General features: G+C 43.8%; 1 protein-coding gene across 1 annotated transcript in view; it reads left to right on the top strand.

Annotated features, from left to right (window-relative positions):
* LOC126188062 (uncharacterized) overlaps nt 1–16,082 on the top strand; it is a 90,012-nt gene extending 73,930 nt beyond the window's left edge. The window contains exon 4 of the mRNA XM_049929505.1: nt 15,598–16,082. Within this exon, the coding sequence (XP_049785462.1) occupies nt 15,598–15,835 (238 nt within the window). The 3' untranslated portion in view covers nt 15,836–16,082. The remainder of the gene's footprint in view (nt 1–15,597) is intronic.
* The last annotated feature ends 2,295 nt before the right edge of the window (nt 16,083–18,377 follow it).

Genomic DNA, 18,377 nt, shown 5'->3' with positions numbered 1-18,377 from the left:
TAGTTCCTGTGCCTACATAGAACGCAACACGGGGGTTGCAGCTAATTTGATAGCTCACATTACTGCTTTCACAGGTGGCCCTGTCTTCGATGGGTTAGGAGATGCTAGTGACAGGAGTGAAGCAGATGCTAGTTGGACGATGTATGGGACAGATCTTTCATCTAGATCTATTGCAAGGCAAGGGGTTCCATGCAGGGATGGTAAGTGACTGAAACAAGGCTTGGAAAACCTGTTTTTGGACAAGGTTTGGAGGGTAACTTTGGCTGTAAAGGCCTCAGTGAAACCCTTAGAATATTTGGAGAGGGGTGGCTCATCACTACAGATGTGTGATCTGACAAGCAACGTCAGATATGATATGGCCAAATGTAGTGCTTTAGTAACTTTTCCAATAATTCCAGTTTCCTCATAGGTGTAAAAATACATACCAGTTTGGCTCTATTTCACTGGTTGGTGCTTGGTGTTACAGCACTCTTGGTCTTTCTCCTGGGTATCCTGGCTCCACATGCGAGCATATCTCCTTTTTCGATAATGGTGATGAGCGTTTGATGTAGTCATCTTGAGTATCTGGATGGGTAATTGCAACATGTGCTTCTGTTGCTGGCATTTCGTACAGTGGCTCAGGAGTGTCTTATTGGATCGGTAGAGATATGGCCAGTGATACCTGAGTCTGCTTCTGTTGTCTAGAGTCATCACAAATCCCAGGTGATCAGATGTTGGATCGTTACAGGAAAACGTTAGGGTTTTCAGCAATTGAGGATCTTCCAGTCGGTCAACTTCCTTGTGTTAAGCGTACATTTTTGTGTACCTCTGTGACATCATATTCGTGAAGTGTCGGTGCCCATTTCAAATGTTGATGGATCCTTCGGGCTACTCAGCCAGCATAGAGAATGGCGGTCCATCACAACAGTGAATGGTTTGCAAAGTAAATACGTCGGGACTTGTTGATCACCCAAACAACTGCAAGGCATCCTTTCTCATTTGTAGAGAAGATTTGGTGAGTTCTCGGGAAACATAAACTATTACTTTTTCAGCACCTCCCTGGATTTGCACTAAATCTGCACATATCCCATAACAGCTTGCATCTTTGTGAAGTTTTGTCTTAAGTGTCAAAACAGGTTGTCCATCATATGATTTAGGTGGCTGGAGCATTAGACATTCCAAATGGCATAACTTTAAACTCAGAGGCCATCAGGATTTATGTAGGCTTCTCTCAAATAGTCTAGGGTGTCAGTGTGAGGCAATGATTACACTTTTTTTTTGTTCAGTCATTGGCAGTCGATGTAGAAGCACCATGTGTCGTCCTGCTTCACAAGGATCGCTGGAGTCGACCAAGGACTCTCTGAAGATTCAATGACGTCATCTCACAATATCTTCTCCAGGTCCTCCTGGATTGTGTGTCATTCGGCCAGCAATACTCTGTACAGGCACTGGCTAATTGGTGAATGACCCCAGTGTTGATATAATGTTTTACCATTGTCCATCAGGCCAATCCTATTGGCCTCTTCTCTTATGTTGTCTGTAGTAGTAGGGGATCACGATTCCCTGTCAATGGCATTAAGCCATCCTCACTGGACTGTTTTGGCTGCTCCAACACATGTGCCTTTAGGAGTGAGTTGTAGCTGCTCACAACAGCTAGTTTTCTTTGACCATCTACAATGTTTACAACTGCTATTGGCATCTAGATTTCTTTTGAGAGCTTGAGTAGTTTTTTTTTTTTTTTTTTTTTTTTTTAAATTGGCAACTACCTTGTACTGTAGCTGAGCATCTAGATTGATGGCTGGGACTCGTTTGGTTGATGATGGTGGGATAGCCTCATTTTCAACAACAAACCACCACCCAGGGAAATCTTTGTTATGTGTGCTTGTTGAAATAGCTTTGTCATTCTGGAGCTTTGATCTTCCACAGTCTGGCTGCCTTTGATGCCTCCAAGGAGTCCCATCTGAGAATAATATTATGATTGCATTCCAATAAAACAACAAATTCAAAGGGCTGTGCTCTGTCATTGGTGGTTACTGTTGTGATACATGTTTCTGTTGACTGGATGTGTTTCCCATTTGTGACTTTCAGCATAGTCACTTTCATATTGTGGAACATATTCTTCTTGTCTGGCAATGATAAGAATTCGACATTACTGGCAGAAAAGCACCTGAGTTGACAGGTGCCTGAACGGTTGGCAGTCGATAATGACATTAATGACATTTGCTGATACCTTGATGACTGTTGTGCATGGAAGATTTTCATATGTGGCAGCCTAATCCACACAGACGGTTGCCTCGTTATTTGGTGGCTAGGCGAGCTGCTCATACCTCTGTATGGCGATGGGGAACTGGGAGTAACATCATCCAGGGAATGGCAGTGGTCTTGGTCCCTCACAACCAACCTAGTTTCTAAAATTATGCAAGGGTAGCAACAAATATTATCACCCCTGCAAATTGGAAAGTCAGTGACCACACTGCAAACTGGAAGTTCTGTGATGGACTTACAAGTGGCCTTAGTCTCATTTATTTCAAAACTACAGACATAGACAATGATTTAGACTCTAACACCTAGCCCAAGAAAATATACAATCTATGAAATTGAATTGGGAACATAGAATTCAGGATATAGCTACTGCAAAGAAGTGGATTTGTTGTCAGGTAAATTGGTGCTAGCATTGCAGATGATGCAAATGAGGTGATCCAACATTTGTTAGGAAGTCAAAAGGGCTTAAAATTTCCTAGAGTTGCCTCACACTGTCTTCAAGATACAAAGCAAGGCTGGACAGAAGATTATACCAGAGATGCTTAAGGAAGACAGAATGATAGAAGGGGGCGATTTCTGAAGAGCAGTCACACAACAATACAAAGATCTGTTTTCTCATACAAGAATAAAAAAAGGGGGGTGTATGTCAAGCACCAAATGGCAACAGATGTATGGGACTTACCATACAAACTTGCCACAAACAAGGTTTGATCACCCACTGTAATTATCAGCATTTCAATCCGATGGTATGGTGCCAAACTGGGAGACGTCGGTGCAATACCTACTGAGAACACTGTTGCTGGATGATGTGATACAAAAGACAGAGCACCACTAGTATCTCCGTTCTGAATTACTAGAGAAGCATGTGAATAATAGAATTGTGATTCCATTTGCCCAGGAAGAAGTGAAGTAGCAATGCTGAAGTTAAAAGAGAAGAAATTACCTGTGCCAGACAGAGTTATGGTGAAAGTGTTGCATCATCTAGAAGAGCAAATTTTTCCATACCAAACAGTGTTACTTAATGATTGTCTTTTGCAGGGGCAAGTGCCCAGAATCTGGAAAAACTTGAATATCATTACATTAAAAAAGAGCGATGATAAAGACCCAAAAAAGAAAGAAATTGAAATCTTGCAGACTAATTTGTTTGGTGAATGCTCTACAAAGTACATGGAAAGCTTCTGTGCCACAGCATGAGGGATCACAGACAGGTAATTGGCATGGCCTCCCTGCAGTATGATTTCAGAAAAAGGAAATACACCAGCAGTATGGTAAATCACACAATACGTATTGTAAACTCTTCAGACGATCAGTATGGTATAGGCATAATGATTGACATAGTTGCGGCATTTTATAATTTGTAGTGGCCTCCTCTGTTTAAAAGAATCAGGCAGACGAACTGCTCCAGTTGTCTCTGCAACAGGGGGACTGCTGCACAGACAGATATGTGAAACTAAAATACCGCTGAAAGAAAATATGAAAACCATCACCAAAGTGGCCCCCGGGGCTCTGTTTGTAGTCCAGTGTTATGAGATTTTGGCATAGAGCTATTACTGAATCAGCTACATAAGAATGCAACAAACACTAGGCACTGCATTGCCTATGCAGGTGGTCTGCTACTTATAATATCTGCCACCACAAGGGCTAAATTGGGGGAAAATAAGTAGTGAAGTTCTTGAAACACTTGTCAATTGATGTGTAGAAAATAAATTAATGATAACAGCACACAAAACAGTTTACATGTTACTAAAAAGAACATTACCAAGATCAAGAAACCCCACAGTCAGAATGAAGGACCAGTCTATTAAGAGAAAGAAAGTATGTATATACCTTGGTATAAATATCAACAAAAATCTAAACTTTTATGCACATTTAGAAATTGTTTGTAAGAGAGGTGTTTAAATCCTGAACTAAATTGCAACAATTGGCCAGAGTTGCCTATAAGTGCAATAAGAACATATGACAATGCAGTCTTAATCACTGTTGTGGGCTATGGTTTGGGTGTATGAGCTCTTAGAGCCAGAAAGGTAAAGACAGCGTAGGCTCTTCAGTGAGCAAATTGAAGTGTACTCCTGTACATGACCAGTGTGTGTAGGTCATGACCAACTGAGGCACTGCTAGTGTACTAGTATTACTACCACTCCTAGCAGAAAGGAAGAGACATTAACAATACTGACTCAAGAAGGGTGAATATGCCAAGGTAAAGCAGATACTAGCCACGGGAGCCACATCAAATAAGGAAATAAAGGCATACATTGATGGACATGGCGAGAAATCTAGGACAGAGCTGAAACAGGAAAGAGAACTTCCTGACATAAAAGAAATATCAAGACTGCCGTACTTCCTTTCTACCAAGGAAGCTATGCACTATCTGTCAGGACACCCACGGCTGCTTGTGAATGTGTAGCAATCAGCACCTGGACCATATCATCTGGGAGTGTGCTACTAGGTAAGACTTCACAGATCAAAATAGGCACATTTTTGGCAATTCATCAGTCTATAACATGGTAAGGAATGAGGAACTTTGGCATAATGTGAACATGGTGACAGCCAAACTGCAACCCTATGTGACTGAGAGACAACCGAGAAGGGCAGAACATCCATCCGCAACAACTTTTCAGAGCCAGGCAGGAGGTGAGCCTTGGGGATACCTAGGAACAGTATCCTAAGATCCTGATAGCAATCTTTCAATCTCTTTACCCTGGATGGCCTGGCAACACAGCCACAAGGAATTCTGAATTGTGCCTCAGCAACCCAGGAGCCAATTGTACAGAGAAATGAGGAGATCCAGGTTTGTTCTATTACCAAGTACAGCAGTGAAATGTGGTGTAGTGCTGTACAATTTAGTCTAGAATTATAAATTACAAAATTTGTGACTAGCAATGTCGTAGTATGTACCTTCTGTATTCCAGATTAATTAGTTTATCTGTACACTAGATGGCCAAAGGGTAGTACACAGATTGTGAAAATTATGTATTTCATGTTAACACCATAATGCTTATTTATAAAGGGTGACACAAGGCAGACGGACAGTTTTTAATGAAATAATACTCAGCCAACTTTAAAATTAATGCATGTTTATTTTCACAAAATCAAAGCTCATTATTTGCCATTTTAGTTAACAAAGTTATTTGTGAAAAATAATGTCATCAAGGTGATGTCCATCATTTCGAATGCAGGACTCAAGTCTCTTCTCAAAATCCTCCATCACACGGACTAAAATCTCTGCAGGGATGGCAGCAATTTCTTGAATGATTGCATTCTTCAACTCATCCAAATTTCATGGTTTGTGGTTATAGACACAGTTCTTAAGGTACTCTCACACTGACAAGTCTGGAGACCTGGGACGCCAAGGAACATTGCCAAAATGTGAGATAATCCGGCCAAGAATCAAGCGTCTAAGAACTGTCATTTGAGTATTTGTGGTGTGCGATGTTGCCCCATCCTACTGGAACCAAACGCATTTTAAAGGGCTTCGTCATCTTCTTAGTTCTGGTTTCAAGAATGTTTCAAGCATACAAATGTAACGAACCAAATTAACAGTAACTGTGGCCCCGTTCTCTTCAAAAAAATAAGGTCCAATAATGCCAACAGAGCCAAGTGCACACCAGACTGTTACTTTTTCTGAGTGTAGAGGACGCTGGTAGATAAGGTGTGGATGCTCTGGAGCCCAGTAATGTGGGTTTTGCTTAATCACGGTCCCGTTTAAATGAAAATGAGCTTCATCGCTCATCAATAAAATTTCATTTTCATTCGATCCCAAAATCACTTGCATTCTGTAAGTGAAGTCTTCTCATACAGCAAAATCAGTTTCCTTAAGTTGTTGGACAATGAGCATTTTGTAGGGATGGAATTTTAATTCTTTATGCAAAATTCGTCTAACTGATTCACGATTGATTCGTAACTCACTAGCATGACGTCTAGCTGACCATCCTGGGCTTCTGACTGCCGCTTGCCTTACCCTTTCTACATTTTCTGGTGTCGTTACTGTGCATCTCGGGCCAGGATGCTTCTTATCCAGTATGTTTTCAGTTGATCCGAAGTTTTCCACCTATCTGAGGATTGTGTTATGGCTCAGAACAGCTCCGTGTCGACCGACATTAAACCGCGCACGAAACAATCGCTGCATAGGAATAATAGACTCACCACTTTTCATGAAACTGTCATAGACAAACACTCGACGTTGCAAGTCCCACTGCTCCATAGTTACTGAGTAAATGAAATGGCGTCTTGTGTAGATCAGATCTATCCCCACCACAATCACCTCCCACCACTCTGTACTACGCAGTTGAAAACTGTCCGTCTCCCGTGTGTCACCCTGTACTTACTCACATGAAATCACATTAAAATATTTTGTTATTTTCATTTGTACTAATTCATGTGCAACATTTTATCTGTTCAGGTATCTAGGTAACATACTAAAAGAAAATAGCAAATAAATAAATAAATCTTCATCCCGCAGGTCAACTATAATTGTCCGCAGTCGACTACCTTGAATATAATTGTTGTGATGGTTGATATCTGATGCTGTAGTAGTCATCAAAAAGTAATCTTCTTTTTCTGGAGTAGTGCACCATGTGCCTAGGGCATCCACATTAGAAGCATACCAGCATGTAGTCCTCTGTCCTCCAGAAGTCTGTTCTTCTCTGGGTAGTTGTACCTGGAAGAGAAGTTAATTGTAGTGCGGTAGCCAGATGCTGGGTCGTTGTTTCACAACTGTCGCATAAGTCTCAATTGGCCAACTACATTCTTCATGGCAAGTTCAGCTGGTGGTGGAGATGGGTGCTGAGAACCAATACACCACTTCTTCAAAATTCTCAATTACCTTCTGATGTGTAGAGTCGTCATTCATGCCTGCTGTCTCATGCTTACTCAGTCTGACAGTTCTGGCTGCCATAAAATGCTATATTTCTTCTCTTACAGCCAGTTGTATGAGAGATACAAGGTCTTGGTTGTCTTCCACAAATACCCTACAGACCTCTATCATCCTACTTTTTTTCTGTTGCACTTCCTCAAAGTAGGCTTGCAGTTCATAAGATGATACTTTGGCTTTCAGCAAGTTCAGCTTATGTCGAAGCTCCTCCTTCCATAATGTGTTCTATACTGACGTATTACCAAATGTTTTAACAGCAAAAAGTGGAATGGTTTCGTTCAAAAATTGCACAGAGGGTGTTGGCACAGTATCATCAAATTTCCACAAAGAGTTGGCACCACTCGAGGAATACCTCTTTTATTGTGATAGACATCCTTTACCAGAAAAGATTGGAACATTTCTTCTTCTTCTTCTTCTTCTTCTTCTTCTTCTGCCTTTCACAGATTAAGCCTATCGACCCATTCTGGCTTCAGTTCTGGAACGTGTCTTCTGCAGTTCATTACATGAAATGTGAGATTTTCTCAGTGTCTGTCATATGTAGATTGTTAATGTGGCACACAGCTAAAACCTTCTATATGTAGGACTGTGTCATTTCCCCATGATGTTGGGACTTTTTCTACAATTTTTCTGTCACGAAACTGACATTCTGCTTACTGTTGCCAAAATTTTTCTTCGGTTTGGCCTGGAAGTCATCCAAGCTTCTGAGTTCTCAAACCACTGCTGGGCTGTGCCATCCATGCAAAGGTACACACTTGCCAAACACATCATGTTATCATAGAATGAAAGCTTTCATGACCAGATGACATAGCTGCTGGTAAACCTTTTGGTATGTGAGGTCATGGTCCAAGAAACTCTTCTGCTCCTGACATTTTGTCCAGGACTGCACTGGATGAAATGTCAGGAACAGAAGAGTTTCTTGGACCCTGACCTCACATCTCAAAATGCTTACCAGCAGCTACATCATGTTATCCCACTGTTGTAGTTTGTGGCCCTGTCAAATCCTTTCAGCCATTTCATTGGGTCCTAACCAGCCTCTGCAGCAGACACTGATGGATGCCTGATGTGCAGCTGACGTACTGCTCTCCCCAGGGGGCCCACAGTCTTTTTGTGGGTACGTGTGTGGTGCACACGGGTCCCCGAGCTATTACAGCCTCCTTTCCTTTCCTTTCCTTTCCTTTCCTTTCCTTTCCTTTCCAGGCTGCATTACCATCCCTGTTCCTCTCCCTCCCTATCCTTGCTCCTTTGTCCCTGCCCCCTCCTTTCCCTCTTAGTGGACTTCTTTATGTCAACCTGGCTATCCTCCTGGCTTTGTTTTGGTCTGTGCTATTGTTTAGTTTGCTGTTTCCATCTCCTTTTCGGCGTTTTTGGTCCCCTTGGGGTTTGACCTCCATTTCCAAAATTTTCCGTTCACTGTGAGCCATTTGGGGATGAACTCCCTACCTAGCTATCATGGCGCAGGTTCCTTTCCCCCCTTTCCCTTTCTATCCTGGCCCCCCTCCTGCTAGGTCACCAGCACGGTAGCCAGTCCGTGTGGTGGGGCTGTTAAGTACCTACTAGGCTGAGCCCCCTGAAACCACAGGGATCACACTACTAGTAACTGAACTGTTAATGCCTCGTGTATGCCCAGGAGTCGATGCTCATCGTTTTGGGGCACCAGAACTCCCGGCAATGGCTGCCATGCCAGACGGCCCTTGCTGTGGCTGGGTGGCACCCATGGTGCGAGCCCCTGATTGGAGTGGATGGTACTAGGGCGGACGCCTTGCGCATGAAGCGACAAAAGCTTCACCATCATGGCCATTCTGTGGCCGTCTCTAAGAGTGATAGCAGATGTGGCACTCCTTCTCCTGATCCTTCGGCTTTCCCCTCTCTGGCCACCCCGTGGGAGGAGGGTCAAGCTCGCCGGCTTGGGTTGAAACCTTTCCCTTGATACCTGGTTTGTACCCGATCGGATGGTGATAGTTTTGCCACAACCAAGCCTTTGTTTTTTGTGTAGACAATTGAAGATAAGTATGGCAAAGTTGAATTGGTGAGTAAAATGCAGTCCGGTGCTTTGCTCATCAAGACATCTTCTGCTGCCCAATCTGGTGCCCTGCATGCTTGTGACTGTCTCGGTGACATCCCAGTCTCCATCACGCCCCACCAATCTTTGAACTCAGTACAGGGCATTATTTTCCACCGAGATCTTCTGCAAATTGACGAGGAGCTCCGTGCTAACCTCAAGTGGTGATGGGTTCATTTTATCCGCCGTGTGCAGCGAGGCCCTCCAAACAATCGCATCGCTACAGGCGTCTTTATCCTGGCCTTCGAGGGGGATGTCCTCCCAGAGAAGGTCAAGGTAATGGTGTACCGGTGTGATGTAAAACCTTATATTCCACCACCGACGAGGTGCTTTTAAATGCTTACGGTTTGGACATATGTCTTCCCGCTGCACCACTGATCCCGTCTGTGGTGACTGTGGGTACCCCATTACCCCATCCATGAGGGGAGTGCCTACGCATCCCCCCCCCCCCCCCCGCCAATGTGTGTAAATTGTAATGAACAGCATTTTTCACGCTTGCCTACATGCCTGGTGTTTCTGAAAGGAAGGAGGATTCAAGAGTATAAAATCTTAGATCAGCTCACCTACACTGAGGCTCGTCAAAAATTTGACCGGCTCCATCCCGTGTCTATGACTTCTACTTTGCTTCAATTACATCCATTCCCTGTCCTACCCCTGCCTCTTCCCAGCCCTGCCCCCTTCACCCCATGCCTTCAGCCTCCTCCTCCTCCCCCCTCTCTCCCACTCCCCCTCAGTACCCATACCCACCCCTTCGGGTGCTGCTCCCCTTCCCCTGCCAGAGAAGTGCTCTCCTCCTTCGGCGGCCGCTTGTACTGGAGCTCCCTCCTGGGACTCCTTTTCCCGGCACCCTCCTGAAAGGCGATCTACTGCTCCACATCGGCAGTGTGATCCACGACTGGTGGGTGCCAAGATTGCCGTTGCTGATGTCTACCCTTCTCTTCCTTCCCAAGAGAAGCAGCAGAAATGCAGGAACAAGGGCAAGGCCCCTGTGGTATCCCCTGAGGTGCAGCCTTCCCCTCCTACAGTCAATGAACCCACAGAGTCTGACCCAACCTATATGGATATTACCCCATCCTTATCGGTGACGGATAGCTACTCAGTTGTGTGACCGACTCCAATCCATTCGCTTACACTTTGGATATTTGTGTCACCTTCCAGAGTTTCAGCCCCTTCTTTCCTTCTACTCTGTCACTTGTATTGCGCTCAATTCTTACTCACCTGCCCTTCGTGGGTTCCATGCTTTCTGTCGGAACCGATTTGGCCCCTTGGGGGCTTCTGGTGGTGTGTGCATCTTGGTCCGCAAGGACATTGTTAGTAAATAGGTTCCCCTCCATACCACTCTGGAAGCCATTGCTGTCAGGTTCCATCTGGCCACTCCCATCACAATCTGTAATCTCTGCCTTCCACCTGACAGACCACCCACATCCCATACCCTCAACACCCTTCTTCAACAACTCCCTTCTCCCTTCCTGTTATTAGGGGTCTTTAAAGCCCACAACCCTCTTTGGGGTAGTCATACGACTACTGCCCTGGGCAGGGCAGTTGAAGCTGTTCTGGCAGGGCTTGACCTCTGTTTACTAAACACAGGTGCTCCCACACACTTTAGTGTAGCACACGGCACTTTCTCAACTACTGACTACTCCATCTGCAGTCCCGGCCTTCTTCCCTCCATTCAGTGGGGCATCCACAATGACTTATGTGACAGCGACCATTACCCGATTGTTTTGGCCTTCCTTCAGTGTCTCTTGCTCTGTCACCCTCCTAGGTGGGCCATATCTAAGTCTGATTGGGGTGCCTTCTCCTCTGCTTCCATCCCCCCTGTATTGCCACACAACATTGTCGATGAATCTACTCAGACTTTGACTGCCGCTACCCTTTCAGCAGCTGTTTCAGCAATCCCTTCTTCTTCAGGCTCCCCCGCTGGAAGATGGTCCCTTGGTGGACTCCAGAAATTGCTGCAGCCATAAAAGACCGCCACCATGTTCTTCAACACTTCAAGCAGCACACTTCTACTGCTCTTCTCCTAGTCTTCAAACGACTCCACGCCTGGGCCCGCTACCTGATCAGATTTCAGAAACGGATTTGCTGGGAACGATATGTAGCTGCCATTGGACCCCACACCCCCTCTTCACACTCTTTGGACACCGTCCTCCCACCAGGGTTGCAGGAATTTCTGTGCATGGTGTTATCCTTACCAATCTGGACTTTGTAGCAGAAAATTTCGCTCAACATTTTGCTCAAGTTTCGACACTGGCTCAGTATCCACTCACGTTACTTCTCCTGAAAGAGCGTTCAGAACGACTTCCTTCGTCTTTTGTTTCTCACTGCTTGGAGCCATGTAATTCCCCATTCAGCAAGTGGGAATTTTCCAGCGTCCTCACCCTTTGTCCTGACATGACTCCTGGACCGGATCAGATACATAACCAAATGCTCCAACACTTATCGGTGGCTGGCCACCATTGTATACTGACCCTTGCCATGAACCCGCTCTACTGTGCAGGAAAAGTTATCTCCATAAGGACACCGTTATGTTGTGGCTAATGGCTGTATAGTACTTTAGTAGAGCTGGCCATGATGTCTCCTTTGTTGATGCTGCCGAGTCTGCGTTGTCCATGTGGCTTCTCATTGTCTAGGCGATGATTCCTTTGCTGCTCTGGGTCCAAGAAAAGGTGCGGGTTTTTTAATTATCACTGGACTATCGAAAAATGACGCAGTATTCCATGGTTTCTTTGTACCAAAAACACATTTATTGCCAAAACTAAATATGCAACTACACTCAACAGCGGCCAACACTCAAGTGGCCGAAAACCCGTTGTAGACCAAAGATCACGGTCATAAGCTACAAAGAACATACAATTCAAATATCGATTATTGATCACAACATCTAACTTAGTATTATCTTAAGCAAAAGCTTTTTTAACACGACTTTAGTGTATAATATAACAAAATGGTGTCTATTTGTTGGTTCCATTACACCCTCTTCAACCATCTTTGGAGTGAGGGAGTCTTTCCTACCCAGTGGCAGGAAAACATTGTTCCGGTGTTGAAGTCAGGGAAATCGCCTCTTCAGTTGGATAGCTACCATCCAGTTAGCCTTACTAATACCCTCTGCAAGCTCCTTGAACACATGGTGAGTCAGCGGCTGTTTTGGATCCTTGAATCGTGCGACCTTTTGTCATCGACTCAAAGTGGTTTTCGCTGGTCCACCTGGAGTCTGCTATCCGGTCAGCTTTTGCCCATCGGCACCACCTCCTTGTAGTCTTCTTTGATCTACATAAAGCCTATGACACCACCTGGCACCACCACATCCTCACCACTCTTCATGAATGGGGCCTTCGTGGCACTCTGCCCGGTTTTATCCGTAATTTCCTTTCTTGTTGCTCTTTTTGGGTCCAAGTTGGCTCCTCCTACAGCTCTCCCCATCGGCAAGAAAATGGAGTTCCGCAGGGTTCCATGCTGAGTGTCCCTCTCTTTCTCATAGCCATTAATGGTCTGGTGACAGCTGTTGGGCCGACAGTGTCCTCCTCTTTGTATGCTGACAATTTTTGTATCTACCTCACCTCCTCCGTAACGGGTGCTGCAGAATGCCGTCTACAGGGGGCAATCTGTCGGGCGCACTCATGGGCTCTCTCCCATGGCTTTCAGTTTTCAGATGCCAAGATGTGTGTCGTGCATTTCTGCTGTTGCCATCCAGTCCATCCCCATCTAGAACTGTTCCTTGATGGCCAGTCCCTCAAGGTGGTGGACACCCATCGCTTCTTGGGTCTGGTCTTCAATGCCCAGTTGACATGGCTCTCTCATCTTTGCCACCTGAAGAGGACATGCTGGTCCCACCTCAATGTTCTTACTTGTCTGTGCAATACCTCATGGTGTGCAGACTGCTCTGTTCTCCTGTGATTGTATCAAGTATTGGTCCAGTCTCGTTTAGACTATGGAAGTTCTGTCTATGGTTCTGCATCACCTTCGACACTGCAGATACTAGACCCCATCCACCACTGTGAGGTCTGACTTGTGACTGGTGCCTTCCGGACTAGCCCCGTACTTAGCCTTCTCGCAGAGGTAGGGATTCCACCACTGCGAGTTTTGCACCAGCAACAGCTGATATCCACATTCGCTGCACTCCAAAGCACCCTAATTATGGTCTCCTTTATCCAGACATGGAGATCACCCTGCCGCAGCGGCAGCCACAATGTGGGCTTACCATGGCTGTCCGCATTCAGTCGCTCTTTTCTGAGCTCCAGCAATTGCCTTTACCACCTCTCTTCTCTGGTCACGCACTGCATCTCTTGGCCACAGCTCTGTCTTGATCTCTCAATCGATTCAAAGGATTCTGTCCCTCCGATGGCTCTTTGCCACCAGTTCTCCTGTCTCCTCAGTTCTTTTCAGGGTTCAGAAGAGATCTATACTGATGGCTCCAAGGTTGCTGGCCGCACTGGTTTTGCTTACACCTATGCGCAATGCACGGAACTTTGTTCCTTGCCAGATGGCTGTAGTGTTTTTACTGCAGAATTGGTAGCCATCTTGCGTGCACTAGACCATATCTGCCCCTGCTCAGGGCTATCCTTCACTATCTGTAGTGACTCATTGAGCGGTTTGCATGCTATCGGCCAGTGCTTCCCTCGCCTCCCATTGGTCATCGCTGTCCAGGACTCTCTTTCTCTCCTCGCTCAACTTGGATGCTCAGTGGTTTTCATTTGGATCCCAGGCCATGTTGGGATTCCTGGCAATGATCTTGCCAATTAACTGGCTAAATTAGCTACTGCCAGGCCATCTCTTGCTATTGGTATTCCGGAAATAGACCTTCGCTCGGCATTACGTCGTCAGGTTTTGTGCCTTTGCGATGCAGAATGGATCACTCTTTCTTCATCGAACAAGCTCAGGGCAATTAAGGGTTCTACAACTCTATGGCTGTCCTCCTTATGGGCTTCTTGTAAGGCCTCTGTGGTCCTATGCTGGCTCCACATCGGCCATACTTTTTTGACTCACATTTATCTCCTCCAACTTAAGGACCCCCCCCCCCCCCCCCCCCCCTCTGTCATTGTGGATCGATGTTGACTGTGGCTCACATCTTATTGAACTGCCCCAACTTAGCCACCCTATGATGGGCTTTTAGCTTTCCAGACTCGCTGCCCCTGGTGTTGGCTGACAATGCCTCAGTGGCAGATCTCGTTTTAAGTTTTATTCGTGATGGGCTTTTTGTCACTTTATTTAAGGTAGGGACCTTCCACCTTATCGGTGAGTGGAGGGGATGGCAGGCCCTCTTGCTACCCCCTTCGCCCCGACTGGATTGGCTTCAACTGGACTTGGTTGTACACCCTGGACCTCTGCCTTCCCACTCCTTTCCTTATAGGGTCTGTTATGTCTTGAGTGTCTCTCTTGTCTCCTGTGCTTCTTCCTTCCTGCCCTTGTCATTAGTCACTTTCTTTCCCTCACCTCTTCCACCGCCCTTTTCCTTCCTTCCTGTCATTAGTTTATCATTTCATGGACATTGCAGTTCCCTCTCCTAAAGTGAGATTTTATTGGTTTTAGTTAATCTGAGGTCAGAGGGACTGATGACTGCATAGTTTGGTCCCTTCTCCAACCAACCAACCCATCTACCTGACGTACTGCTGTCTTGGAATCCATTGGTCTCCTGAACATACAGACCATGGGAACAATGTACTCCTTGTATTCAGATTCCTGCCAATGAAGACAATGTCTTTTACATCGCCTAATTGGAGACACAGTGATTTAGATGTTATGTAGCAATAGTGCATCATAACCACAATGAAGTCCAAATTCGAAAGTAAGGATCGTCAATGAAGTACAACACTTAGCACAGAAAGTATGTTTATTACAAACACCAACTTACAGCCAAAACAGTAGTGAACTCCTAGATCTCCAGCATAGCTGTTTATACAAGCATCTAAATTTCCAGCATACACAAACATTACAAACATATAAATTTTGAGATCCTACACAACTATTAAACATAAATAACAAATAATTGTGAGTGGTTGGGTTTGAACTGGCAACCTGCAGTACACCAGCCATCAGTTGTAACTGCTACGCCACACAGCATGCAGCATGCATACCTCATGGCAATATCGTAGGTTCCATAAAGTCCAAACATGCAAATACAGTAAAGTATTGTGTTATTTACTGAACCTTCAAATTGTTTACCTATGGTAGTTTGTGTAATTGTGGTTAGGGAAAATATAAAAATTAGTGTGATGATGATTAATCATTGCAAACATGAGCTTAACATTAAACTCAATGACTTGACATGTGGTTGGTTTGCAATTAAAGAGTATTCAGGTGACCTAATAGGTTCTGGTTCGTATTCTGAATCTTCATTTAAAAATGTCGAGATTTGTTGAAAAATGATTCCACTGTATAATGAGAGCACCATCTCTACTTTGACTTACAGTTATTATTGTTTTTACAGATACAAGCCAACAGGTGTACCAGATTGTACCATCCATGCACATACTGTGAATGGAACTGCGTGTGCTGTACCTCGGATGCTTATAGCTATAATTGAAACGCATCAACAACATGATGGGACTGTCATCATTCCAGAGCCTTTGCAGCCATTCATGAGGGGCAGTACTTGCATTGGGAAACAAGATTTAATACCTGCCATGCAGTTTATCAGGAAAAGGGAACTGACTGAGAAAGGCTGAAAGAGATATCTAAAGTCACTCTGCTTCAAATGTTTTCATTAATATTCCAAAGATACATTCAAAAATTATATCTTAGAAGCTTTTATTGAATATTGTAGTGAGCATTTTATTGTTTGCAAGATAAGTTAAATCACAGAAGTACAAGGCTTCTCACGCTGGAAGTATATAGCTTATTAATCTTCAGCAGAACTTAAGTTATGTTCAGTGCATATTTCTGAGGTATTAAAAATATTTTTGTGATGGACCAGTGTGGGTCATACAGTAAATTTGAAGTACCTCCATATGTTTGCTGCAATAATGTTCACTCTTCCTAATTATTCATGAAGCCAGAAAGTGGTAACCATAAGGAACCAGACCTGATGGGAGAGGATATGTGGACCACCTGCTGACTTTTAATTTCTTGCACAATAAGTATTTGTTCTTACATTTGTAAATTGATGGTATAGTTTTAAATTGGATGCACTATTCAGTCCTTTGTGAAGAGATATTCAAGGATGTAAAACATGCCAGGGAAGGTAAATACACAGCACATATTTACAAAAAAAACTAATATGCTAATGTTCCTTTCATAGACCTGAGTGAGCGTGTCCTTTTGGATATGAAAATAAGTAAAAATAATATACATTTTTTTCCATTTACATATTAATTAAAAAGCTTACCGCTATCATTTAAATGCATTTCCCGCCAGTTGCGCTGCCGGAAATGAATTTTTCTCCATTGCGGGTCTAGTAATACAAGAGCCTGTGCCAAGCCCTGTCCCACTACCTTAACAGCTTCTTTAAGCAGTTGTGCCATTTAACCAAACAAGTCTTTAACTGTGATGACCAGTTACAGCTCACAGAGACACGTGCATTCACAAAGACACAGGGGCATTGTAGATGACCCAGAGAGCATTCCAGAGTGCCCTAGAGAGCTATAACACGAAGAAGAACCGCTTCTCGGCTTTTGGCAAGCTCAACATGTAGTCTTTTTATTCAAGGCCAACGCATTATTTATGATAATACAGAGTTAAGTCACCAGCAAGTGACAGATCTTCACAACCACCATGTCCTTTACACCAAAAATATACAGCCTCATCATCATCTACCTTCTTGTGACTACGAGTACGTATAAACAAAGCTTGCAGAGGGACTACATAAGTACTACTACCACCTACAACTTCACTAATATAAGACAATTATATTGTAAATAATATAAGACAATATAATAAGTAATATAAGATAATTATAATCACATGAAAAGGAAGATTCTCTTGAGAACACAATAAAATTACAAGAGACAGAGTGGCTGTTGAATATTCACCTTAAGGAGATGATATCCCAGAACTGCTGGTACACATTTAAAAGTGAAAAGCCTGTCTGTACCTTTCAAGACTGTAAATTTCTTCATTGAGATGGTAGGAGGACTCGCCTGGAGAAGATTAGAAAGGAGGGGTCATCGTAATGAGAGGGTCTCTCTGATCATGGACTCCAAGTGATTTGTTTTCTCTCTTATACCCTTCCCCAACCTATTACTGTTTGGTCCTTAAGGAAGGAACTAATGGTTCCAAAAGCTGGGAACAGTTTTCTCATTTGTAATGTGTCTGTCTGCAGTACTGGAATTTTGCCTCTGAAATACTGGAAAGTTATTGTCTCTCTTTGTAGTTTTATGAGATTATGCTAAGGTGATTGTAGGTCAGGTATGCTACTTGATATAGCTAATAACAAAAACAGTAACTACTCTTTTCTTTACTCCATTTTAGATTCCAGTTTAGTTTTCTACATCTTTCATTTTCTGACTTGTCTATTTTTTGCCAACCCCCTCCCACTTATCTTACATACAATGCACTTAGATTTTCACTCTTATTAACTCGTGAACAACGTTTTAGTAATAATCTCTGTCTGGCATATTACCCTGGCTTCCACCTTTAAGCTCTCAGGTTTGCAAATCTCATCCGGTGTAGTCCCCAACAATCAGCCTTTCTTTCTCATCCCGTCCAGTTATTCTCCCCTGACCCAGGGTTGTAGGTGACTTTTCGGGACTGTACCCCTTTCCCTAAACCTCTGTAGTCCTTTTCCATCATGCCTCTTTCTTACCCTTCAACTCTTCTGCCAGAAGAAGGAGCCACTGGCTCCGAAAGCTTGTAAACGTTAAATCCTTTTGTATGTGTGTTCCCCTGCTGCTGCTTGGTGAGTAGATTTTTTTAATCTATCCATTTATATTATCGACAAAAACAGTGAGTTGTACTAAGAAATTCATCAGCACACTTTTACAACTTTACTTTACCACAGTGAAAAATGTAGCAACATGCTGATGTTTTACATGACTATCTTAAGGTACTTGGATTTACACCGCAATAATTTGTACTGCATACTCTTGAATTCTATAAGCTTCAGTTTGGCGCAGTGAGTTATCCTGCAACATGATTCAGTATGACATCATGGAATGCAAGTAAAGTAAATGCACCACTTTTTTTTTTTTTTTTTTCTTTTCAGTCACTGATGTCTGAAAAGGTGAACATTACAAATATTTATTCAGGAATTTCAATGTTTCTATTCTGTGA

The sequence above is a fragment of the Schistocerca cancellata genome, chromosome 5, assembly GCF_023864275.1.
Source record: "Schistocerca cancellata isolate TAMUIC-IGC-003103 chromosome 5, iqSchCanc2.1, whole genome shotgun sequence".
NCBI lineage: Eukaryota > Metazoa > Arthropoda > Insecta > Orthoptera > Acrididae > Schistocerca > Schistocerca cancellata.
Note: the sequence above shows the minus strand (reverse complement) of the source record. Positions and strands in the feature narration are given on the sequence as shown.